Raw genomic sequence first — 26,967 nt, 5'->3', positions numbered from 1 at the left:
CAGGTGTATATCAGTATGTAGTGTCTACTTTAAAGAGTCCTCTCCTGCTGATGTTCAGGTGTATATCAGTATGTAGTGTCTATTTTAAAGAGTCTTCTCCTGCTGATGTTCAGGTGTATATCAGTATGTAGTGTCTCTCCTTTAAAGAGTCCTCTCCTGCTGATGTTCAGGTGTATATCAGTATGTAGTGTCTCTCCTTTAAAGAGTCCTCTCCTGCTGATGTTCAGGTGTATATCAGTATGTAGTGTCTCTACTTTAAAGAGTCCTCTCCTGCTGATGTTCAGGTGTATATCAGTATGTAGTGTCTCTCCTTTAAAGAGTCCTCTCCTGCTGATGTTCAGGTGTATATCAGTATGTAGTGTCTCTACTTTAAAGAGTCCTCTCCTGCTGATGTTCAGGTGTATATCAGTATGTAGTGTCTCTCCTTTAAAGAGTCCTCTCCTGCTGATGTTCAGGTGTATATCAGTATGTAGTGTCTCTACTTTAAAGAGTCCTCTCCTGCTGATGTTCAGGTGTATATCAGTATGTAGTGTCTCTACTTTAAAGAGTCCTCTCCTGCTGATGTTCAGGTGTATATCAGTATGTAGTGTCTCTACTTTAAAGAGTCCTCTCCTGCTGATGTTCAGGTGTATATCAGTATGTAGTGTCTCTCCTTTAAAGAGTCCTCTCCTGCTGATGTTCAGGTGTATATCAGTATGTAGTGTCTCTACTTTAAAGAGTCCTCTCCTGCTGATGTTCAGGTGTATATCAGTATGTAGTGTCTCTACTTTAAAGAGTGATTATGATTGCTTATAATGAAGGCATGGAAGAAACTTTTAAAGCCTGTGTGTTATAGTTTTAGCTTTACTTGTTTGGCGACCTCTTGTGGTTGTATAAAAAAAGAACTAATGTGAACAGTTAACTCCATATGGACTTGATTTACTTCTCAAATAGTTTGTGAAGTATTCAATAAGAAACAAAATCAGATGTGATAAAAAGTCTTAAGCCAAATGTACCTGAAACTTAAATAATACAAAATATAAACTCGGGCGTAAGATTCCGGTTTTTGATGTTTGGAAGTTTTAAAGACCAGGAACTTATTTTGAGTATAATATAAATGAACTGAATAACTAACGGATGATAATTTGAACCTTTGTAAAGTAGATCTGATCAGACAGCAGTCATGTGATCAAGATAATACAGAAGAGATTTTTACAAACATTTAATCAAAATACAGTAAAAAATCTGACTAACTTTAAAAAAATCCATTTTATTTCTCCTTTTTCATCGTATTCATGTTTACTATATTATCTCTACTTATACATGTATTACGTTAATTAGATAAACAATCAACACCACCTTCATTGTTACAAGTGTATTACAGTTCTACAAACTAGAAAAGAGACGGTACATAAGATGTCGTTACATCATTGAAATACTTGCTTTTTTACTTCATTGATCCCCATGTGCGTCTTTGTGTAGATAATATTTACACATTTTAAATTAAACTTTCTCATCATACTGACGGTTCATATTGGAAAACAGATAGAGAAAGACAACGCACCAAAAGATGTGGAGAGTCTTTAGAAAGATGTCACCTGTGCACAGATGCATTTTAGCTCGGGGTTGTTTTTAAGGTTTCGTAATTTACCAAAAGTATTTCGATTTTACAGAAAAACACACATTTGGATTCCAGCTTTTCCAGGTGGCGTCGAAATGATTTGAATATTAAAGGTTAGATTTATACAGTTTAACTTTAATGCAGAAAATTGACTTTTAAGGACCAAATAAAATATGGAAAGAAGATTTTTTTTTTTTCATCGGCTTCAGTCGACCCACTTGATGTCCTAGAAGAGCCACACAGTTTTCTCTGTGACTGTTTCCTGGACCCCCGTGACCTCCGTGATCTCCGTGACCTCCGTGACCTCCTCACGCCGCACAGGAAGTGATGTCACTGGGTCTTCTTCCTTTGAAGGGGCTGGATAAGATAAGATAAGAAATGTTTGAGTTGCAGCATTGTACATTAGGAGGGAGGAACACAAATATAAACCAAATAATCCCTGGGCTCCCGAAACTTTTCTGAAAACAATCCCAATGTCCTAAAGGTCCCCTATCATACTGTTCTTCATCCATATATCACAGGTCTCAGATACATACAGAGCCTGTCTCTGATTGGCTGAAACACCAAACAGATCATTGCAGCATTACCCATAATCCCCTCTGTTTCAGCCCTGTTTCCAAAGTGCTGATTCTCTCTCTGTTACTTTAGATGAAAATAAGGAGCCCCTCCCCACGCCCCTCTGAGAGACATTTGGTTACAAAGAACTCAATGGTGCTCTAGGAGGAGATTCAGGTGATAAGGGGGGGGGGGGGGGGGGTTACCTTGGTTGCTGATTGGCTAATGGTTACACAAGACAAAACATCGTTATGACATCATAAAGTGGCCAAAATCTGATCAGCTCATTTTCAGACAGGTTTTTATAGAAATAGATCAAAAAGAGAGAGAATCTTTGTTCCTGACACTTTCAGAGTCTCTTTCCACCAGTGCTTCTCAAAGTGTACTCACGGACCACTGGACCACATTTGAAATTAATTAAAGTTTTCCGTACTCTCGCGGGAATATAAGTGGATTTTGCATAATAGGTGACCTTTAAAAGAATACTCCACTGATTTAGCATTGTTGGACTGGTGCAAGGATGTCGTATTTCTGTGTTGGACCCTGAAGGCAGCATCTCCCTGGTTCCCTCTACAAAAAGCTAGAGGGTCTTGAACATACCATCTACAGTGATTGTGATCTTATGTTAAAAAAAAGGATGTCATTGAAGAGCCATGCCATCAAATGTGTGGTATAGTTATTCTAGATCATTTTGTGCTAGAGGAACATAAGATTTAAGTTGTTTTCCCAGTGATTTATATGAGATCATGTTTTAAGTTTTCTACTTTTGCAGTATACAGTAAATCCTCCTCAAAAAAGCATACTTCTTAATTGATGTTATCAATGTGTGATTGTTTGTGTTAAAAAACAATTAAAGATATATTGAAGGTATACCTTGGATGCAGGTGATCAGCGGCTCCTCCCATTGGCCGCTGGGCAGACAGCTGATCACGGGGTTGAGTTTCTGCAGGAAGCCGTCCTCACAGTAGTACCGCAGCCTGGAGTTCGTCTCAAAACGCAAACGCTTCTTCCCGAACACCTTAGCACCGGGAACTCTGGGCGGCTCGCCACAGGACGCTGAGAGAGAGAAACATGGGAAGGTGGCTCAGCAGAGAGGGCAGAAGTACACACATCCTTTACTCAAGTAGAAGTACACATCCTTTACTCAAGTAGAAGTACACATCCTTTACTCAAGTAGAAATACACATCCTTTACTCAAGTAGAAGTACAGATACTCGTGTTTAAAAATACTCTGGTGAAAGTAGAAGTACTGACTAAACTTCTTTACTCAAGTCAAAGTAAAGAGGCTTTGAAATGTACTTCAGTAAAAAGTACCCATAACTAGCAGCTGTTTTAAAGAGTACCTGACCTCCCTTTATATTAATAGAACAATAATGTCATTGTTAGCTAATGAATGTTTCCATGGTGACCAACGGCAACATGACAACGTTTTCATTGGTCCCTCTTCTTTAGAGAAGACCAGGAAATGATGGATAAACGGATCGTGTTCAAATCAATAGGCACACAATGACTCTAAATAATAATGATCACGCCTCCAAACACACATTCAGACTAAAGGAACCAGCCTGTTTGGAAAATGAGAGAAGTAGAAAGTACAGGTATTTGAGTTCAATATGTAAGAAGTAGAAAGTACAGGTATTTGTGTTCAACATGTGAGAAGTAGAAAGTACAGGTATTTGTGTTCAACATGTAAGAAGTAGAAGTAATAAGTAGTGGAGTAAAGTGCTGATGTCAGAAAGATGTACTTAAGTTCAGTAACGAAGTGTCTGTGTGTCTGTGTCTGTGTGTGTGTGTGTGTGTGTGTGTGTGTGTGTGTGTGTGTGTGTCTGTGTGTGTGTGTGTGTGTGTGTGTGTGTGTGTGTGTGTGTGTGTGTGTGTGTGTGTGTGTGTGTGTGTGTGTGTGTGTGTGTGTGATTGTGTGTGTGTGTGTGTGTGTGTGTGTGTGTGTGTGTGTGTGTGTGTGTGTGTGTGTGTGGACTTTAACTCCCCACACACACAGACACTTTTTTAGGCTGCTATGGACAGTCTTGCACTAATGTACATTTGACTGTTATTTTGTATATATTGATTGTTGTGCTTTTAATTAGGCCTAATGCGTGCACATGTATAAAAGTATTTTTTTGATTGTGTATACATATTTGCATACATATTTGTATATGTATTTTGTTTTTGTATCTGGGATTGTGGGAAACGGTATTTCGATGTCCCGGTCTGTACACACAAACTGAAAGATTGACAATAAAGTTTGAAGTATTTATACTCCACTACTTCCCACCTCTGTGGCTCAGTAACTACATTTGGGGTTTCTACTTTGTCTTCTTGGGCAGAAGCGCTCCTCCTTTGGGAGCCATTGTTTTTTGTCCACAGTCTTTTAAGGCGACTCACAGGCGCTCTTCTTGCAGGTGTAGGACAGGTGGTAGTTGCAGGGAACGTCGCTCCAGCGGCCGCCGTCGTGCCACACCATCACCACGCAATCCTCCCCGGACAGGAAGTAGCTGTCGGGCTGACCCGCGTACCAGTTCTCATACAGCTGAGGGAAATAATAAAGCACCATCAAGTAAACTCAACAAATCAGAAAGAAGTACTTTTGCTTTCCTCAGGGAAGAGTATCAACACCACGCTGTAACAAAACTCTGAGTTAAAGGCCTGCATTCAGGATTAAATGTTCTGCTCATTTTCAGGTGTATTTGAGGGTTTTTTGTGCCTCTAAATAATAATTATACTCTTTCTTTGAATAGCACCTTTCATACAATAAGTGCAGTCCAAAGTGCTTCACATTTCACTGAACATTGATTCAACAATCAGATGACAGGTTCAAATGCATCGGAGTGCATGGAGAACGTGCAGCAGAGAGCAGGAGCTTCCTCAAAGGCTCAATGAGTTTTGAGTGTTTTTTTTAAAGACTTCCACCGAGCTGGCTTCCCTGATGTCTGTATATAATTAAAAAATTATATATAATAGGTATTTTGTTCCATGGCTTTGGGGCGCAGTTAATGTTAATTCAACTCGGTAATACAGAACAAAACATTAAAAGCGTTCATATTACATTTAAAGGAGTCCTATTAAGCTAATGTTCAGGTTCATATTAGTATTTAGTGCCGGGGTTTCCAAACTACGGTCCGGGGTCCAAACTACGGCCCGTGGACCATTTTGAATCGTGTAGGAGCCAAAATGCTTGTTTTGCCATTACTTATTACTTCTATTATGATCTTCATTTCTGTTTGCATCACGTTTGATTCTTATTGTTTATCACTTCCGGCAATGGTCACGTGGGTGTGGTTAATTGGTACCTAGTCACCTGTTGGATGCTGGTTTGGAGGATATGACGTAGGAAGAGGGTGAATTTGCTCTGATACTTTCTGTTGACCGTGTGGTCTGGAGTTGTATATTCTTTGTTTTCGTCTTTATTAAACACCATGGACTCCAAATGACTTCAGACTCTTACACGGAACGCGTCACAGCAAAGAGCATATGTTAGCCTCTCAGCGGTTAACTCATAGGGAGTTTGTGCCGCTATAATCGACCTTCAGCAAATTTAAAAAGTATAATGGAGTGCGGCCCACAAATGAAACTTGAGCTTGACTTATATTGACTTCTTAAATGTAAACATATATTACAAAGTAGTATTCATGTGTTAATTAGACCACTTTTCAAATAAATTCAGTCAGTTAAAGGTGGGGTAGGTAAGTTTGAGAAACCGGCTCGAGATACACTTGTTGTTATATTCCATGGAATGCTCTTAACGTCCCGATAGCAATGAATATCTTAAATGCTTTGACAATAAATACATAAATAAATGTCATCAGTGGAAGCCGTAGCGCTGTAAAAAGCACGACCAATCATCTGAGCCGGCTAAAGTAACTGGATGGGCCTACCTGCCTGTCAGCCTTCCATCTGTGCACAAACTTATCTCGTGCCCTCATTGGTCATGTGCGCGTTCGTGTGTGTTGGAGGAGGGGCTCTGGAAGGAAGTGGCAGATTTGTTCCGGCTGTGTATTTTCAAATTCTAGCGCACTGGAGCTGGTTTCTCCGAATTACCTACCCCACCTTTAAAGTTGGAAACATTTTCTAGTATATCTTAGTCGATAAGAAATGACCGGTTTACATATCAAGCTTGAAATACACCCTTCCTACGTCACCTTATTATAATCAATCTGAGGCTTGAGGGATGAGCGGTCAACACTCACGAGCATCATTGACCTGATTGATTTAGCTAACTTATAACTGAACTCATGAGATTCCTCTGGTGAGTGGCCCAGCCCTTTGTATATTCTCTGTATGTGGCCCTCGGTGAAAAAAGTTTGGACACCCCTGATTTAGTGCCTCTACTGGGACATGTTTCACAGGGATTTTAACCTTTGCAGATCATTTACGTGCACTGAAACCTCTAGAACAGACAGACGTACCAGAGGGTTCCCGTCCGACCAGCGGAAGTCTCCCTCGATGGTTCGGTCGTTCAGTCCGATCCACTGGTACTCTTTGTCTCTCTCTGAAAAATAAAAAAAGATTGTGAGGAGAAAATAAAAAGAAGGCTTAATGCACTGTAACTGTACGTGGTATTTTATTAATGGTGTCAAGTATTTGAAAGTAAATGTATAAAGCACCTTTCTACATAGTGCCTCAGACTTAAGGACAAAATAACTATATATAATAATAATAATAATACATTTATTTTATAAGGCGCCTTTCAAGGCACTCAAGGTCGCCGTACAACAAGGTTAAAAACAATTTTTACAAACATAGTTAAAAGCAAAACACAGTTTAAAAACATAACTACTAAAAACATACAGCTTGCAGCACAGGTCAGCCATACGCTTGCCTGAACAGGTGGGTTTTGAGGTGAGTTTGGAAAGTGGTGATAGTGTCCATGTTTCTAATATCAGGGGGGAGGGAGTTCCAGAGGTGAGGGGCAGAGCGGCTGAAGGCTCTTGACCCCATGGTGGAGAGACGGGCTGGGAAAACTTTGAGAGTGATGGAGGAGGCAGACCTAAGAGACCGGGTGGGAATGTTGACATGGACAAGGTCAGACAGGTATGGGGGGGCGAGGTTATGAATGGCTTTGAAAGTATGAAAGAGGATCTTGTAGTCAATGCGGTGTTTAATGGGAAGCCAGTGGAGTTGGTGTAGTACAGGGGTGATGTGACTGATGACAGGGGTTCTGGTGATGATACGGGCAGCAGCGTTTTGGACCAGTTGGAGTTTGTGTAGGTGTTTGTGGGGGAGACCATAGAGAAGGGAATTGCAATAGTCCAAGCGGGAGGTGACGAGAGAGTGGACCAGGATAGCGGCACTGTGGGGAGTGAGTGAGGGGCGGAGGCGGTTGATGTTTCTGAGATGAAAATAGGCAGACCGGATGGTGTTGTTGATATGGGTGTGGAAGGAGAGGGTGCTGTCGAGGACGACACCCAGACTCTTGACCTGAGGGGAGGGGGAAACCGGGGAGTTGTCGATGGTGAGAGTAAAACTGGGTTGCTTGGTGAGTGTGAGTTTTGAACCAATGAGGACTACCTCAGTTTTATCACTGTTGAGTTTTAGGAAATTTGAGGTGAACCAGGATTTGATTTCCTGTAAACAGGTACAGAGGGAGGGGGGTGGGAAGGTGGAAGAGGGTTTGGAGGAGACGTATAGCTGGGTGTCGTCCGCATAGCAGTGGAAATTGATGTTATGTTTACGGAAAATCTGTCCAAGGGGGAGGAGGTAGATGATGAAGAGGATGGGGCCAAGGACAGAGCCCTGGGGGACACCGGAGGAGATGAGGGAGGGATGGGATGTGAATGATTTTAACTGAATGAACTGAGTACGGCCGGAGAGATATGAGTGAAACCAGTCTAGGGGTGTGTCAGATAAGCCAATGGATGTAAGTCGGTCAAGGAGGGTGGAGTGGGAAATGGTGTCAAAGGCTGCACTTAAATCAAGGAGGATGAGGATGGATAATTGTCCAGAGTCAGCTGCTATCAGGAGGTCGTTTGTGATTTTAATGAGGGCTGTTTCTGTACTGTGACGGGGGCGAAAACCGGACTGGAACTGTTCATAAAGGTTATTGTTGGTGAGGTGTGTCTGAATCTGTGATGCCACTGCTTTTTCTAGTATTTTAGCGAGAAAAGGTAGGTTGGAGATGGGGCGGAGGTTGTTGAAGATGTTGGGATCTAGACCAGGTTTCTTTAATAACGGTGTGACAGCTGCAGTTTTGAGGGCTGAGGGGACAGAACCAGAGGTGAGGGAGGAGTGAATAATGGCAGTTATCAGGGGCAGCAGTGAGGGGAGGGAGGCTATAACCAGGGAGGATGGGAGGGGGTCAAGTTGGCAGGTGGATGGCTTGGAATTCCGGATGATTTTGGATAAATCCGCAGCAGAGGGGAGTTCGAAGCAGGAGAGAGGTAGAGAGAGGGGGGGGTGGGGGACAAAAGGAGGTGGACAACTGGACGTGTGAGGGGTCAGTTGCTGGTGAATGGTGTCTATTTTTGTGTTAAAAAATGACATCAGAGAGTTGCAGTGGTCAGTGGAGTAAAAGTGTGGGGGGAGGGAATCAGGGGGGCGGAGTGATTTGTTGACCACTGAGTGCAGGGCCCTGGTGTTTCCAGCACCAGCAGTAATTTTTGCTGTAAAATATTGGGATTTGGCTGAGGAGAGGGCATCTTTGTATATGAGGATGTGGGTATGGTACATTTGTTTGTGTATGGTGAGTCCGGTTTTGCTGAAAAGCCTCTTCAGCTGACGACCTTCGGCTTTCAGCTGACGTAGGTGGGGGGTGAACCAGGGAGCAGAGTGGGGGAATGAAACAGTCCGGGATTTGAGGGGGGCAAGTGAATTTAACAGAGTCTGGAGACCATTGTTATACAAGAGAACCAGCTGTTCCGGGGTACATGGGGGGGTGATGGTGGGAAAACAGTCAATACCAGTTGTGAGGTCGGTTACATTGATGTTTTTGATATTACGGAAGGACATAGTGCGTGACAGTTTGATTTTGGACAGTGACAGACTTAAATTAAATGAAATGAGCATGTGGTCAGAGATGGGGAGACAGACAGCAGAACAGTTTAGGGGAGTGACACCAGCACAACAGACTATGTCCAGAATATGACCTTTCGAATGAGTAGGGAAGTCAACATGTTGTTGAAGACCAAAGCTGTCCAGGCATGAGATGAAGTCCTTAGTGAGAGAAAGATTAATTTTGTCCAAATGAATATTAGCATCACCTAACAGAATGATATTGGATGAGAGTGAACAAATGTGAGTGAGAAGTGTGGTGAATTCATCAGTGAAGTCCTTGTTAGGTTTGGGTGGGCGGTATATAATGACTAAAATAGGATATGGAAGTTCAGAGGTGAAACATTGATAATAGGGCCTCTTTAATATCTGCCAACAGAAGTATGCGCGACTCTCTGAACGCTTTTTGCACATTTCTGCACTCCACTTTAAAATATAACACACTGTAGTTATACCGTATACTCATTGTCCTAAGTCACATGTGTCAAACTCAAGGCCCGGGGGCCAAATCAGGCCCTTGGTGGATTTAATTTCGGCCAGCAGGATCATTTCTAATTCCTATTAGATCTGGCCCGCCGGTATATTGCACGCACACCTTCACTCCATCCTGAGGGTCTCCTCAGCTCAGAGCCTGAGCCCAAACATTGATGACCTTGCACCCAAGAGGAGATGCCAAGTATCTGAGCTAGCATCACAGAGCAGCACACTGAGTTTAATGGATGTTTCCTTCTGCACTTTCTCTCTCAGGACAACAGGGCATGTTTGGTTTCTCTTTGAGGGAAATAGTTTTGTTGAAGCTGTTGTTGGCCTGTGGGAAAATGTGATCATAAGAAATGACTCTGGAAAAGCTGCAGATAGAGCCATAAGAAATGAATGAACTGATTATTTAATGTTTAATGTTGTTTTTATAGGCAATAATTTAAGCTTTGTTAGTTCCAGGTTTAATATGTGCAATAAGTTCATTTCAATACGTTTTGCAATAAACATTGAACCAGTCCGGCCCTCCACTTGTACCCATTTTTAAATGTCGGCCCACTGTGTATTTGAGTTTGGCACCCCTGTCCTAACGGCCTGTCCACACAGCGGCGTGCGTTGAAGCTTGCAGGTGGGCGTGTCTGAAACTCGACCAACAACATGAATCTCCCGCCCCGGACACAAGGGCACGCGGTTTGATTGGCTAGAGCTTGTACTGGCATATGATTTGATTGGCTGACGCTTCCGTCGAAGCTTCAAAAGTTGAACATTGCTCAACTTTTGCAGCGAGCAACGCGTAGCGACGCTCCCACAATGCAGTTCAGCGACGCGTGACGTCACCCCATTCAAAGTGAACGGGCAGAAGCGTTGAAACTTCAACGCACGGCGCTGTGTGGACGGGCCGTAAGTGTTTTAGTTTTTTAGCTTTTAAGGTTATTTCTATAGTTAAATAAACATTTGGTGTAAACACTTGTCTTTAGCATCCTTTTTTAATGCTAAATTGTTTCTTAAAAATACTTATTCTCCTTAAATATTTCTTTTTTTACCTACTTTGCAACTTGTTTGTTGTTGTTTGTTTATGTTCACACCACCAGATACCAAAGCAAATCCCTTGTATGTGTCAACGTACCTGGCAATAAACCTGATTCTGATTCTGATGCTAGCAAACGTTAGCCTGAAATGCTAATTCTGTTAGCTTCTTTACTTGTATGTCATTTGCTCATGCTCACCTAGGCCCCGGCCACACGGAGACGAAAACGAATCGAATATCAAAAAAGTCTTCCGTCCACACAGAATCGGCTCAAGAAACGTGTGCGTCCACACGAGAGCGCTCGACCCGCTGGAGACGCTGTAGTACATATGCCGGGCCTGTAAGTGGCGCTGTACTTCCGCCACAAAATACACCAAAAGCAGCGAAGAAGACCCCCCCAAGCATGGTTGCCATGGTTGCCCTTCTGGTTATTCTCCGCGGTGGATTTAGCAACATGTAGTTCATGTAGCTCTCCATGTCCACTTGTTGCTGATGGTTGTGGAGAAGGTTCTGTAGATTTTGCTCTAACATCTGTAGCATGGTCAGTAGCATGGTCAGTAGCGTCTGGAGCACGAACGCAACCCTGTGATCCACCATTGTTGTTGTTGTTGGCGAAACGCATCAGCAATGACGCGGGGGTGAGCAGGAGAGATGGGGAGAGTCGGGGCTATGATCGTTTAGGGCGTACACACGGTGCTGTAAGCGTTACCAGACCTTCCCACTTTGGGATGCGTTATCGTTTGAGGGCTCCGTTGCCGCGGTTCCGTTACGGCGTCGTGCGGACGAACCGTCCATACGATAAAGAACTATAGCGGATAATCTCCGTGTGGACGGGATCCTAGTATTGATGTTATCATGTAGATTTAATTACCTTACATTAATTATCATATGCATCTTAGTTTATAAGCCTTCATTTTGCTAATTTTCTCAGGTTAACATCATAAACAAATCCTTGGATACAGCAGGATTAAACAAGCCCAGCTCCAAATGAAATCTAAGAATAGATATGAGATCAAATCAAGACAGAAATACCTGTAAAATGCTGTGTGTGAGATATACGTACATCGACTGAATATTCTGCTATTTCTCTAGTTATTCGTTTTGAAATTAGCTCAAAAAGCCTCCGTGCTTTCGAGGTTCTTCTAACGGTTTTTTGATGAACACGACTCTTTACACTTGCTTCTCTTCCATGAGTTGAAGCCTGTTCTCTTCACAGTAAATTCCCGCAGAGTTCAAAATAAACCACCAGAGGAATGTCAGATTCATATCTCAGCTGCTTTTCCTCAGACCAAACACCAAGTAAGAAAAAAACCACAACATTTTCTGTGGAAGAACAGATTCAATAAAAGGGAAGACGTGAAAGGCTGTTGTTGTGTCTGGACGGATCTGAGAGATGGGAAATCTTCTCTTTGGATTTCGTCTGAATACGAAACACCAAAGATCAGTTTGATGATATCTGCTGTAAGAAAACATGTTCTATGGCTGCACCCGAATAAACATTTAATTCAAGATTAATCTGCAGATTATTATTTGGTTTTAATTGATTAACGGTTTATAAAATGTAAATAAAACTTTAAAATGTGCATCGTAGTGTCTTGAAACTCCATTGCATTGAAAAAGGTTTTGTGTTGCCATGACAACCCACAGATATTCCCTTTGATTTAAGATAGAAACCAATTAGCACTCATTACTGAATGTACTCTTCCAACATGATGACAAAGATATCAACTGTAGCAGTGTCCATGGCTCAGAACATTCTCATAATACACACATGCACACAGAAGGATTCACACTTGTGTTTTTCAATGCACACACAAATGTGTTCCGTTTCATATACATGTAAATAAAATCCAAATACAGAAAAAAGTTTTACATAGGTATTTTTGATCCACACATATTTGTTTTCCGTTTAAATCCCCTGAACTTGCAAACACAAACCGCTTCCTGTGCACGGATCGCTGTGCATTCGTGTGTGGGTTTTTTGAGACTCCCCTGACGGTCAGCCGATTCGTACTTGTAATGTTTTCTATCTATAGCCAATCAGATGTCTCCTCAATTCTAAGCCAATCACATGAGCGCGCCCCCACGAGGGTATGATTTCTTGCGTTCATGACGTAGCACTTCATGTACGCATTTTGCGTTAAACGGAAAACAAATATGTGAGGATCAAAATTTTAAAAAAATACCATCGTGGGCATGGATGTGGACATTGTGGACAGCTACAAGTTCCTGGGTGTCCACATAGACAATAAACTGGACTGGAGTAAAAACACTGACGCCCTATATAAGAAAGGCCAGAGTCGCCTGTATTTCCTCAGGAGACTCAGGTCCTTTAACGTCTGCAGCACTATGTTGCAGATGTTCTATGACTCGGTGGTCTCCAGTGTGATCTTCTTTGCTGTAGTGTGTTGGGGCAGCGGGGTGAAGACAGCTGATGCCAACAAACTCAACAAGCTCATCAGGAGAGCAGGCTCTGTCCTGGGAGTGGATCAAGAGTCGTTGGCAGTGGTGTCTGAGGGGAGAATGCTGAGGAAACTTCTCAGCATTCTGGACAACGGGTCTCACCCCCTGCATGCCACACTGGTTTCCTACCGGAGCACTTTCAGCCACAGACTGAGATCACCCATAACCACCACACAGCGCCACAGGAGGTCTTTCCTCCCAGTGGCAATCAAACTCTTTAACTCTTCACCCCTAAGTAAAGGGCACTGAGAACTTCCACACCAACACTATGTGCAATATACTGTAAGTTCCATCACTGCAATACACTCGCTGCTATATATATAACTATGTGCAATATTATATTATATTATTATTATTAGTATTATTAATAATACTATGAAAACGTGCAATTACGTAACTGCCACTACGTTTTAATTTTTGCACTATAACTACTAAATACTGCTAATAATAATTGCATTGATTGTGTGACTTTCTATGTTTCTACGTTTCATGTTGTCTGTGGATGTTTAATTGCTCTTTTTGCTGCTGTGTTTATTGTGTTTATTGTATTTTGTTACTCTGGCACAACAATTTCCTTCGGGATAAATAAAGTCTTATCTTATCTTATCTTATCTTAAAATATGTGAGGATCAAAATATGTGAGGATCAAAAATACATATATAAAACATTTTTCTGTACTTGGCTTTTATTTACATGTATATGAAACGGAACACATTGTGTGTGCATTGAAAAACACAAGTGTGGATCCGGAAATACAAGTGTGAATCCTTCTGTGTGCATGTGTGTATTATGAGACTGTTCTGAGCCCATAATAATCCCTAGTCCCCGGCTTGAGCTTCAATCTCAGGATCCATGTATCTGTGATCCTCTCCAGAATGGAAGGAGTCATCACATACAGAGCATCAACTAGTTCCTGAACAGTGTCCTTCACATGCTGATATCCAAGAGAGGGAGTTCCACAGTCACAAGATGGAGGAATAGAAAGCAGTATTCAATGTTTACTTCAGATTAGCTCCACGTCAGAAATGAGCATGCTTGTCATATGTCTCTCTCCATAGAGGCTGAATCATCATGTTAATCACATAGCTATCATATGCCTCAAACAGTCCTGATGCTCTTCTAGGTAATCACACATCCTGTCATGGACGTATGGGCTCAAACTTTTTTTTTTCTTCTTAAAATAATAATAAGTGGTGACCCTTTTTCATTTTTGATTGTTTGTTATATGGATTTGTAGTGTTTGTGTTACTGGCATAGGCGGCGCCAGATCTGGGGGGCTCTGCGCTGTTAGCTCTGGGAGGGAAAACACATTTTTGACCGTTGGCGCTCATCCAAATGTTCGGCCTTGATGTAACAACACTCATTAAGTAAATGTCACACCCTTTTCACCCCGGTTACACGTTTAATTTGCCCTGTACGGTGGGCGCTGTAAGTGATGAAAGTGGGGGATGTCGCAGCTCACAGCCAAAGTGCGAGCGTGGTAGCGAGAGAGTGAGCGAGGGAGAGGGCGCACCGGTACCGGCGCTGTTGTTATTAGAATCTGGTGCTAGCTGCGCTAACGGATATAAGAAGTAGATGTTTCTACAACCAGGGTGGAGGAGAGCTCTCCTGTCAGACTGAGAGGCTCAGTGAGGTAAAGGACTCTCTGAGTATTTAGATAGTTCATTTTAGTCTAAGTTATCTCAGTGGGTCTCAAACGTTTTGACCACAAATTATGTAAACACATATTTCCAAGGCACTCCTTTATAATTATTAGGATAAATAAAAACAGGTTTGAAATCATTCCAATGTATACTATAGGACAGTCAACCAAAAATATCGTTTAAAGTTGGAGAGATACAAAAATAGGCATAAATAAATAAATGTTAACTAGGTAAAATAAGATATGAATGAACAACAAAAATAAAATAAGCTACATTTATTTGTTATTGTCTATGGTAGGTTATTGGTTATGTTCACATACTTATTTGATTATGAAAATGTAAACCGATCTTTTTCATATGGGTGTTTTAGAGTTGTGCCCCCTAGATCAGGTCTCTAGTAATTGTGTGCTCAAAGTGCACCAGATTGAAGCATTTTACTGTGAAATGTTCAAAAAAAAATCTTCCCGGGGGGGCATACCCCCGGTCCCCCCCTAGAGGATGTGACGTCCCCCCCCCCAATTCAAACATGTTCATACAATACTGAATACATTTGAGGCCATGTTGACGTCTATTACCTATGTCAATAAGTTTCTGTTTTTGCAGTGTATTTGTCTTTTGTAGAGATTTTTCATTTATTCTTTACACATAAAATGTCGCCTAAAATCTCACCTAGGGCAGCAAATTGTCTAGAACCGGCCCTGGTACTAGGCCTCAAGAGCCTTTCTTGTGCGGACACATAGAAACAAATTGGCGGGGCGCACTTCGCACGCGCACACACTTAAATATTCCACGCGCTCCGCGCTCACATTATGCTGGGCCCACGTGCCTTAGCACTGCTGCTATGACTCCATCCTAGGGGATACACTGATTATGAGACTGCTCTGAGCCCATAGATTATTAACATTTTTAAGTATTCAGAAAAAGTCCGAATTTTGAGGAAAAGTCCGAATTTTGAGGAAAAGTCAGAATTTTGAGATTTTGAGAAAAAGTCCATTCTATTCTTGAGAGGATAATAAATACATGGATCCTGAGATTGAAGCTCAAGCCGGTGAATAGTGATATTTTTCTAACAGTAATATTGTGTCAGAGTACCGTTGATGTGCAGCTGCTCCTCGGGGGTCATGACTGACAGCAGGTGTCCTCCACACATGCGGCAGTGCTGCTCCGCCGCCTCCCAGCTCTGCCTCTTCACAAAGTGTCGGTAACAGAAGCTCTGGAACTTCTGCCAGCCGGCCTCACACAGCTCCACGTCTGAACACAGGAGCAACATCAGAGGGTCAACACGTAGGAGGGGGGGGGGGGGGGGGGGGGGGGGGGTTATGTGCAGGTAACTACACTTTTGAGGTACTTGTGCTTTAATTGAGTATTTCCATGTTTTGCTACTGTGTACTTCTACTCCACTACAGTTCAGAGGTACATGGTGTACTTCTACTCCACTACATGTATTTAATACCTTTAGTTACTTCACAGATGTGGATGAATGATGTGAAATATAATCAAGTGTTAAATCAGACTTTAGTTCCACCTGGAGTAAATCCACAAGCTACCCTGCAGTATACAAAGTCATTCAGACTAGCTGCACCTTTACCAGCTTTGAGAACACTTTCATGATCAATCATTATAAAATATATCATATCTATTATTCTGAAATGGACCAATCTGCACAATGAATACTTTTACTGTCGCTACTTTAACTATATTTTGATGATAATACTTTTCTACTTTCACTTGAGGAACATTTTGAATGCAGGACTTTTACTGAAACAGAGTATTCCTACACTCTGGTACTTCTACTTTTACTCAAGTACTAGATCTGAGTACTCAGGCCCGGTTCTACGGGGGTGGTGCATAAGAGTGCATTGCACCCTCAGTTGAGCCGTTATGCACCCTCATTTGAAAAATGAAAAGTGAAAAAAAAAGAAAAAAAAAAAGTGAAAAATATTACATATAATAATAAGAAGAAGAAGAAGAAGAAGAAGAAGAAGAAGAAGAAGAAGAAGAAGAAGAATTTAGTTGAAATAAAATTAATTGTAATTGTGGTTAAATAACATTGTCTGCTGCATTTATTTGGTCCATTTAAACAGTAAGAAACGTTATTATTATGTCAGGTGCGCGTGACCTGTGCCGCTGCGCGTTCATCATCTGCAAGGTGCTTACACAGCAGTCAGTGATAGACATCAGAAAATGGTTAAAACAACCAGCCCTAATCACCAGCAGTAACACTACATCTACTGCAGGTAACAACAGTTCAGATCATGGGGACATTACGTTACCCGTGGCCACTGTCGTGGACACTAACGCCCGACTCGCCGGCTTTGCCCGCCTCGCCCACGGAGGCGGAGCAGCCGCAGCCGTCTTCGTTGCACCAAACGCCGCCAACCCTCAGCGGCCCGCAAGTGCCAGAGGACCTCGGCAAAACAGAGCCTGCCCAGGTATATTTAAGAAAGTACCCAACTTGCCTGTACAGTGGGGTAAGGCGCTCATTTTGCAGCTCACGGTTTCAAAACAGAGATTGGCTGGAATATTCATGTAAAAAAGATGCCATCTTCTGCTATGCATGTAGACATTTCGGTTCAAGTAAGTCAGATGCCTTCACCACAACTGGCTTCAACAACTGGCGCCACGCTCTTATAGGCCATACGTGATAAGGGACTGGGAAGGCATGAATCAAGCAAAGAGCACATAGATCTATAGATCTCTTCATTTTGCTCTCAAAGTGCACCAGATTGATGCTTTTAACTTCAATATTTAAAAAACAAATGTTCTCGGGGGAGCATGCCCCCGGAACCCCCTAGAGGAGGTGAGGACCCCCCCTAGAGGGTGTTAGTTCCACTCCCCACTTATAAAAATAGCACTTTACCCCTGCACCCTCTCTAATCTCAGATGCACCCTGAGTCATTTTGTTCTGGAACCGGGCCTGTGAGTACTTCTACTTTTACTCAAGTACACGATCTGAGTACTTATTCTCCCTATGATTGAGGGTCTCTATGTTTATAAATCACTGCACCTGTCTGGCAGAGGTCTCCATGGTAACCGGGTAAACAGATGCAGATCGTCGGTTCACCGTCAACACAAGTTCCTCCGTTGAGACACGGACTCTCAGCACACGAGTCTGCAGAGAGAATAACTATCAATAATCTATTAAAGTCATTCTGGGGGAAATCGGGTTTGGCTTCAATCTAGTTAAGGTGAATGAAATTAAATATAAATAAAATAAAATATAAATAAATATTTAAAGCAAGAATGTGCAATAAAATATCAAATAAATAAAACATAATTAATTATTTAAATAAACATAAGTACGAATATGCGATAAAAATGTTAACTTAAAATGTCCAATAAAAGATAAAATGAACTAAACTTAAAAGTTAAAGTAAATAATTGCAATAAATGATCAAATAAAATAAAACAGTAAAATAAAGAAATTAATAGTGTGAATAAAAAATATTAAATAAAATAGAATAATATATTTATATATACATAATCATTTTAAGTAAAAGTGTCAAATGCCATGTTGCTACCAGCAGAGGGAGCTGTTACATCAGGTAAAGGACCGACAGGTGAAGATGCATTGTTGACTCAGCAATAATGACAAGGTTTCAAAAAAAGGTTGCGTAACTTTTCTTTTGGGTCATGCAAACAAACTGAATGTGCATTAAAAAATAAAAAGGAATACGCTTTGATTCATAATGAAGTTTGTATCTGCCTTTTTTAAATTTTGAGATGAGTGTTTGTTATGTTTCTCCAACAATGTGAAACCGTCTTACACAGAGAGGAGCTGCCAGCGTACTGTGTTATAGTTCTCAGAGATGTCATTTAAAATAGGAGCTAATCTCTCTGTGGTGCTGAGTCAGCGGGAGGTGTTACATTACAACGTTCAGCACCATCTCTCCTGATGAAGCATTTTCAGAAACACACGTCAGACATAAAACACGCAAACAGCTGTTAAAAAAAACACTGTAATTTTAATCTTAGTCTGGCTTGTTTTAATTGTATTTTCATTTTAATTACTTTGTTTAATATACTTTAAAAGGTCCTATTATGCTTGTTGGGGTTTTCCCTTTCCTGTAGTTAGTTCTTTAGATTTTAGTGCATGTAAATGGTCTGCAAAGGCTGAAATCCCGGTGTTCCCTGGTTTCAGACGGAGGGTGAAAAGAGGTGCTGCAGCACAGGCAGTACATACTGATATACACCTGAATATCAGCAGGAGAGGACTCTTTAAAGTAGAGACACTACATACTGATATACACCTGAACATCAGCAGGAGAGGACTCTTTAAAGTAGAGACACTACATACTGATATACACCTGAACATCAGCAGGAGAGGACTCTTTAAAGTAGAGACACTACATACTGATATACACCTGAATATCAGCAGGAGAGGACTCTTTAAAGTAGAGACACTACATACTGATATACACCTGAATATCAGCAGGAGAGGACTCTTTAAAGTAGAGACACTACATACTGATATACACCTAAACATCAGCAGGAGAGGACTCTTTAAAGTAGAGACACTACATACTGATATACACCTGAACATCAGCAGGAGAGGACTCTTTAAAGTAGAGTCACTACATACTGATATACACCTGAACATCAGCAGGAGAGGACTCTTTAAAGTAGAGACACTACATACTGATATACACCTGAACATCAGCAGGAGAGGACTCTTTAAAGTAGAGACACTACATACTGATATACACCTGAACATCAGCAGGAGAGGACTCTTTAAAGTAGAGACACTACATACTGATATACACCTGAACATCAGCAGGAGAGGACTCTTTAAAGTAGAGACACTACATACTGATATACACCTGAACATCAGCAGGAGAGGACTCTTTAAATGTCATATGAACGCTTTTTAATATATATATTATAGTGTTTTCTGGAGCTCAGGTACCTGCAGTATCTATGGAGACGGCCATGGCTGAAGACCCCGGGAATATAGGCTGGGGGGTCACATCCTCTCTGGAGACCGTCGGGCCCCCACTGTCCTCCTCACCTGGAGGCATCGTGCAGAATTTACCAGAGGGATCGTCAGTGCTGCTCTCCCCCTCTGATCCAGGATCTGTAGAGACCGTTTATTTTCTAATGCAGACAACTTCAGCTTTTTTTAGGCATACAGTACTTCTACTTTTACAAAAGTACAAGATCTCAGTACTTCTACTTTTACTAAAGTACAAGATCTGAGTACTTCTACTTTTACTCAAGTACAAGATCTGAGTACTTCTACTTTTACTCAAGTACAAGATCTGAGTACTTCTACTTTTACTCAGAAGTACTTCCCCCAGCTTGTAATGGACCTTGAAACTCACCATGCATGCTGCTGGTGGAGATCTCCTCCTCTTCCTCGGCTGCAGGAGGCATGGCGCTGAACTCCACATCAGAGCGGGACTCCTGTAGCGTGGAGGAGGAAGATGAGGAGGAAGAGGAGGAAGAGGAAGAGGAGGGATCCTGCTCCCAGCCGGGGGAGAGGCTCAGTCGAGGGAGGAGCGTGATCTTAACCTCCGAGGGGGGAGGAGCGTCGGTGGCCTCCTCGCCCTCACTGTGGGCTAAAGTGGGATTTGTCAGAAAGAGCGAAGACGTGACCTCCGGGTTCCCTCCTGAGGATTCAGCTGATCCCTCTCCGCCGTCATGCTCCTTCTCCGTAGCACCAAAGAGGAAGATATTCTGGGTGGTGCTGAGGAAAACTTCTCCCAAATCCTCCTGCTTCTCCTCCAGATGTTCTGTTGTATTCTCTGTCGACGGGGGGACAGGAGCAGAGGAGGGGAGGGAGGTGACGCTGGAGGAGTCTGTGAGGAGCAGAGATGGCAAAAGTACACACATCCTTTACTCAAGTAGAAGTACAGATACTCGTGTTTAAAAATACTCTGGTGAAAGTAGAAGTACTAACTAAACTTCTTTACTCAAGTCAAAGTAAAGAGGCTTTGAAATGTACTTCAGTAAAAAGTACCCATAACTAGCAGCTGTTTTAAAGAGTACCTGACCTCCCTTTATATTAATAGAACAATAATGTCATTGTTAGCTAATGAATGTTTCCATGGTGACCAACGGCAACATGACAACGTTTTCATTGGTCCCTCTTCTTTAGAGAAGACCAGGAAATGATGGATACACGGATCGTGTTCAAATCAATAGGCACGCAATGACTCTAAATAATAATGATCACGCCACCAAACACACATTCAGACTAAAGGAACCAGCCTGTTTGGAAAATGTAAGAAGTAGAAAGTACAGGTATTTGAGTTCAACATGTAAGAAGTAGAAAGTACAGGTATTTGAGTTCAACATGTAAGAAGTAGAAAGTACAGGTATTTGTGTTCAACATGTAAGAAGTAGAAAGTACAGGTATTTGAGTTCAACATGTGAGAAGTAGAAAGTACAGGTATTTGTGTTCAACATGTAAGAAGTAGAAAGTACAGGTATTTGAGTTCAACATGTAAGAAGTAGAAAGTACAGGTATTTGTGTTCAACATGTAAGAAGTAGAAAGTACAGGTATTTGTGTTCAACATGTAAGAAGTAGAAAGTACAGGTATTTGTGTTCAACATGTAAGAAGTAGAAAGTACAGGTATTTGTGTTCAACATGTGAGAAGTAGAAAGTACAGGTATTTGGGTTCAACATGTAAGAAGTAGAAAGTACAGGTATTTGGGTTCAACATGTAAGAAGTAGAAAGTACAGGTATTTGAGTTCAACATGTAAGAAGTAGAAAGTACAGGTATTTGAGTTCAACATGTAAGAAGTAGAAAGTTCAGGTATTTGTGTTCAACATGTAAGAAGTAGAAAGTACAGGTATTTGTGTTCAACATGTGAGAAGTAGAAAGTACAGGTATTTGAGTTCAACATGTAAGAAGTAGAAAGTACAGGTATTTGAGTTCAACATGTAAGAAGTAGAAAGTACAGGTATTTGAGTTCAACATGTGAGAAGTAGAAAGTACAGGTATTTGTGTTCAACATGTGAGAAGTAGAAAGTACAGGTATTTGAGTTCAACATGTAAGAAGTAGAAAGTACAGGTATTTGTGTTCAACATGTAAGAAGTAGAAAGTACAGGTATTTGAGTTCAACATGTAAGAAGTAGAAAGTACAGGTATTTGTGTTCAACATGTAAGAAGTAGAAAGTACAGGTATTTGTGTTCAACATGTAAGAAGTAGAAAGTACAGGTATTAGTGTTCAAAATGTAAGAAGTCAAAGTAAAAACTTGTCAGAAAAATAATTGGGGGAGTAAAGTACTGATACTAGAAACATGTACTGAAGTACATTAACGAAGTATTTGTACTACTTCCCACCTGTGGTGAGGAGGGTCTCTGCAGGGTGGAGGTCTCCGGGGGAAGGATGTGTTGCTGCCTCCTCTGAAGAGCTGCTGGAGGTCAAATCAGCTCCATCTCTGGGGGAGGGCGACTCCACAGAAACACCCAGAGGCTCTGCAGTGAGATCATAAGCTGCAGAGAAAACAGATCAGATCAGAATTTATACAGAGTTGAAAATGGAAAAACTAGAGCAGGAAATATAATTATTATGTAGACTAAGAAGTACGACATGCAGAGTTTTAAGAAGTACTCAGATCTTGTTCTTGAGTAAAAATAGAAGTATTCAGATCTTGTTCTTGAGTAAAAATAGAAGTACTCAGATCTTGTTCTTGAGTAAAAGTAGAAGTACTCAGATCTTGTTCTTGAGTAAAAGTAGAAGTACTCAGATCTTGTACTTGAGTAAAAGTAGAAGTACTCAGATCTTGTACTTGAGTAAAAGTAGAAGTACTCAGATCTTGTACTCGAGTAAAAGTAGAAGTACTCAGATCTTGTACTTGAGTAAAAGTAGAAGTACTCAGATCTTGTACTTGAGTAAAAGTAGAAGTACTCAGATCTTGTACTTGAGTAAAAGTAGAAGTACTCAGATCTTGTGCTTGAGTAAAAGTAGAAGTACTCAGATCTTGTACTTGAGTAAAATTAGAAGTACTCAGATCGTGTACTTGAGTAAAAGTAGAAGTACTCAGATCTTGTACTTTAGTAAAAGTAGAAGTACTCAGATCTAGTACTTGAGTAAAAGTAGAAGTACTCAGATCGTGTACTTGAGTTAAAGTAGAAGTACCCAGATCTTGTACTTGAGTAAAAGTAGAAGTACTCAGATCGTGTACTTGAGTAAAAGTAGAAGTACTCAGATCTTGTACTTGAGTAAAAGTAGAAGTACTCAGATCGTGTACTTGAGTAAAAGTAGAAGTACTCAGATCTTGTGCTTGAGTAAAAGTAGAAGTACTCAGATCTTGTACTTGAGTAAAAGTAGAAGTACTCAGATCTTGTGCTTGAGTAAAAGTAGAAGTACTCAGATCTTGTGCTTGAGTAAAAGTAGAAGTACTCAGATCTTGTACTTGAGTAAAAGTAGAAGTACTCAGATCTTGTACTTGAGTAAAAGTAGAAGTACTCAGATCGTGTACTTGAGTAAAAGTAGAAGTACTCAGATCTTGTGCTTGAGTAAAAGTAGAAGTACTCAGATCTTGTACTTGAGTAAAAGTAGAAGTACTCAGATCTTGTACTTCAGTAAAAGTAGAAGTACTCAGATCTTGTACTTGAGTAAAAGTAGAAGTACTCAGATCGTGTACGTTAAAGTAGAAGTACCCAGATCTTGTACTTGAGTAAAAGTAGAAGTACTCAGATCGTGTACTTGAGTAAAAGTAGAAGTACTCAGATCGTGTACTTGAGTAAAAGTAGAAGTACTCAGATCTTGTACTTGAGTAAAATTAGAAGTACTCAGATCGTGTACTTGAGTAAAAGTAGAAGTACTCAGATCTTGTACTTGAGTAAAAGTAGAAGTACTCAGATCTAGTACTTGAGTAAAAGTAGAAGTACTCAGATCGTGTACGTTAAAGTAGAAGTACCCAGATCTTGTACTTGAGTAAAAGTAGAAGTACTCAGATCGTGTACTTGAGTAAAAGTAGAAGTACTCAGATCTTGTACTTGAGTAAAAGTAGAAGTACTCAGATCGTGTACTTGAGTAAAAGTAGAAGTATTCAGATCATGTACTTGAGTAAAAGTAGAAGTACTCAGATGGTGTGCTTGAGTAAAAGTAGAAGTACTCAGATCATGTACTTGAGTAAAAGTAGAAGTACTCAGATGGTGTGCTTGAGTAAAAGTAGAAGTACTCAGATCATGTACTTGAGTAAAAGTAGAAGTACTCAGATGGTGTGCTTGAGTAAAAGTAGAAGTAACCCTAACCCTAAAAAACGGTATTCCAGTATTGTGACGACAGGAGGAACCTCTCGTTAAATGTGTCACTTTAATCTTCTCTGTTCTCACCTGAAGCCGGCGTAGGCAGCAGCTCAGAGGCTGCAGAGGTTTCGGGAACACCTGAACTTTGAGTGAAAGGCTTTTGAGTTTCCAGCTCCAGAACACGGGTCACCTGCTCCTCTTCTGTCGGGTAGATCTCAGGCTGCGGGGCGTCGGAGAGAACATCTGTTTCCTGTGCGTTCGGTGAAGATGTCTCCTCCAAGGGAGCAGCGCTGGCTTCTGAGACACTCGAGTGGACGAGCTCAGCTTCAGGAGTGTGTGAAACAGGAAGGTCCTCCACATGGGGAACACCTGGAGAGCTGCTGAGGAGCTCGTAGGCATGGGATACAGATGTTGCATTTAAAGCATCAGTTGTTTCCGTGACAGAAATATGAGATGCAGGTGTTGCATTTAAAGTATCCGTTGTTTCGGTGACAGAAATATGAGATGCAGATGTTGCATTTACAGCTGGAGTTGTTTCCGTGACAGAAATATGAGATGCAGGTGTTGCATTTAAAGCATCCGTTGTTTCGGTGACAGAATTATGAGATACAGGTGTTGCATTTAAAGAATCCGTTGTTTCGGAGACAGAAATATGAGATGCAGATGTTGCATTTAAAGTATCCATTGTTTCGGTGGCAGAAATGTGAGATACAGATGTTGCATTTAAAGCATCCGTTGTTTCGGTGGCAGAAATGTGAGATACAGATGTTGCATTTAAAGTATCCGTTGTTTCGGAGACAGAAATATGAGATGCAGATGTTGCATTTAAAGTATCCATTGTTTCGGTTATAGAAATATGAGATGCAGATGTTGCATTTAAAGTATCCATTGTTTCGGTTATAGAAATATGAGATACAGATGTTGCATTTAAAGTATCCATTGTTTCGGAGACAGAAATATGAGATGCAGATGTTGCATTTAAAGTATCCATTGTTTCGGTTATAGAAATATGAGATGCAGATGTTGCATTTAAAGTATCCATTGTTTCGGTTATAGAAATGTGAGATGCAGATGTTGCATTTAAAGTATCCATTGTTTCGGTTATAGAAATATGAGATGCAGGTGTTGCATTTAAAGTATCCGTGGTTTCGGTGACAGAAATATGAGATGCAGATGTTGCATTTAAAGTATCCGTTGTTTCGGTGACAGAAATATGAGATACAGATGTTGCATTTAAAGTATCCGTTGTTTCGGAGACAGAAATATGAGATGCAGGTGTTGCATTTAAAGCATCCGTTGTTTCGGTGATAGAAATATGAGATACAGATGTTGCATTTAAAGTATCCGTTGTTTCGGAGACAGAAATATGAGATACAGGTGTTGCATTTAAAGTATCCGTTGTTTCGGAGACAGAAATATTAGATACAGATGTTGCATTTAAAGTATCCATTGTTTCGGTGATAGAAATATGAGATGCAGATGTTGCATTTAAAGCATCAGTTGTTTCCGTGACAGAAATATGAGATGCAGATGTTGCATTTAAAGCATCAGTTGTTTCGGTGACAGTAAAAGGATGCTCTGAGGGCTCTTCAGGTGTTGTGGGTAAAGTGGAGGCTCCATCAACACTTTGTGGAGAAGCTGCTGGAGACTCTTCAGTGTTTTCCTCATCAGGTGCCGGATGATATGCCTCCGGGAAGCTCTCCTTCTCTCTCTCCTCCCCTGTGGAGTCTGGATGCTCAGATGTTTGAGTGACAGACAGAGAACTGGGTGCTTCCTGGTTGTATCCGAGTGTAGTCTGCTGCACAGGAATGTGTTTGAGAGGATTGTCCGTTTGGGCGTGGAAGATTTCTTCGAGGCTCTTTTCCGTCGCCTCGCTGTTGCTGAACCCCTCCTCCTCTGAAGGGTCGGTGAAGAACACGACGTCCTGGCCGATGTCCTCGTGCTCAGTGGAGAGGAAGTCCAGAGGGGAGTCCGTGTAAGGGCCGTTATTTCCTGGAATAAAGAGCAGAAATGTAATCAAAATGACTTCAACAGCTGTTAACCAAAGAGAAGTTTTAAATAATGCATATTTTGTTGATTGATGGAATAGATGAATTGCTATTAATCTAATAAATCCACCCAGGTTTGTTCCATGGATACACAAAGTCAAACGCATTTACTTCATCAAGCTGCCTGTTTTTATACGAAAAATAAGTTTTCGACCGGTCAAATTTAACTGCTCTTACATTAACACAAAAAACATGAATCATCACCAAATTGTATTTAACACCATTTTAATCTGTAAACAATGTCTCAGACTGCTGGTTTCACGAATAACTGCAGTGAATGTACAAAGAAGATTTAATATGTATTCAGTGTCTAAATGATAGTACACTAATGATAATGCACAAATGTACAAAGTACACACTCCCACATTTAGTCAATGTGTGTGTGTGTTTACTCTCTGATGTTTAAACATCATATAGGGTTACCCATTCATTTCCTATGGTGGTGATCTTTGACCGGCAGCATACTGTAGGTGTTACAAAGTTGACCAAACACTCAAAATTAAATTAAAGTGGTGATCGGCAATTCAATTTGTACAAATGAGTATTATGGAGAACATCATAAGGCTTTGAAGAAATCAGATAAACCCTAAAACACTATATATATGATTCATGGAAGAAGTACATCGGTCAGTTTGGACCCAGTTCTTTTGTAAGATAAAGTGGGAGGAATTGCTTTAAATCTTCAACAAGTCTCTCACGTTTGAAGCAGTAGACATCGTGCAGAGTGTGGGGCTGGGGGAAGCCGGTCTGGTTGCTGTAGCGATACACGGTCCTGACCCCGGGCTCCCCCCCCCCACAGCGCTCCCTAGGGGTGACGATGGGGTATCGCACGCTGCCGTCCGCCAGCCACCCCGGGCTGCAGAGGTTCAAGCCGTCGCTCCAGGCGGCGTAGAGCTGAGCCGTGGTGACCAGCTCCGCCCCGTGACTCAGGCAGAATGCCTTCGCCTGCCAGAAGGTGA

General features: G+C 41.3%; 1 protein-coding gene across 1 annotated transcript; it reads right to left on the bottom strand.

Annotated features, from left to right (window-relative positions):
* Positions 1-1,229: 1,229 nt before the first annotated feature.
* Positions 1,230-26,965, bottom strand: bcan (brevican; the record flags this gene model as incomplete). The annotated part of the gene is made up of 11 exons (XM_079640898.1): positions 1,230-1,957; positions 3,029-3,211; positions 4,541-4,685; positions 6,562-6,644; positions 15,845-16,003; positions 17,760-17,864; positions 19,659-19,826; positions 20,074-20,550; positions 22,047-22,199; positions 24,048-25,952; positions 26,707-26,965. Coding segments are annotated over 11 exons (3,768 nt in total), but the record flags the coding sequence as incomplete, so codon positions are not given.
* Between the last annotated feature and the right edge of the window lie 2 nt (positions 26,966-26,967).

This window comes from Notothenia rossii (genome assembly GCF_949606895.1).
Source record: "Notothenia rossii genome assembly, chromosome: 7".
Taxonomy (NCBI): Eukaryota; Metazoa; Chordata; class Actinopteri; order Perciformes; family Nototheniidae; genus Notothenia; species Notothenia rossii.
The sequence above is the reverse complement of the archived record's forward strand: the minus strand, read 5'-3'. Positions and strand labels throughout refer to the sequence as shown.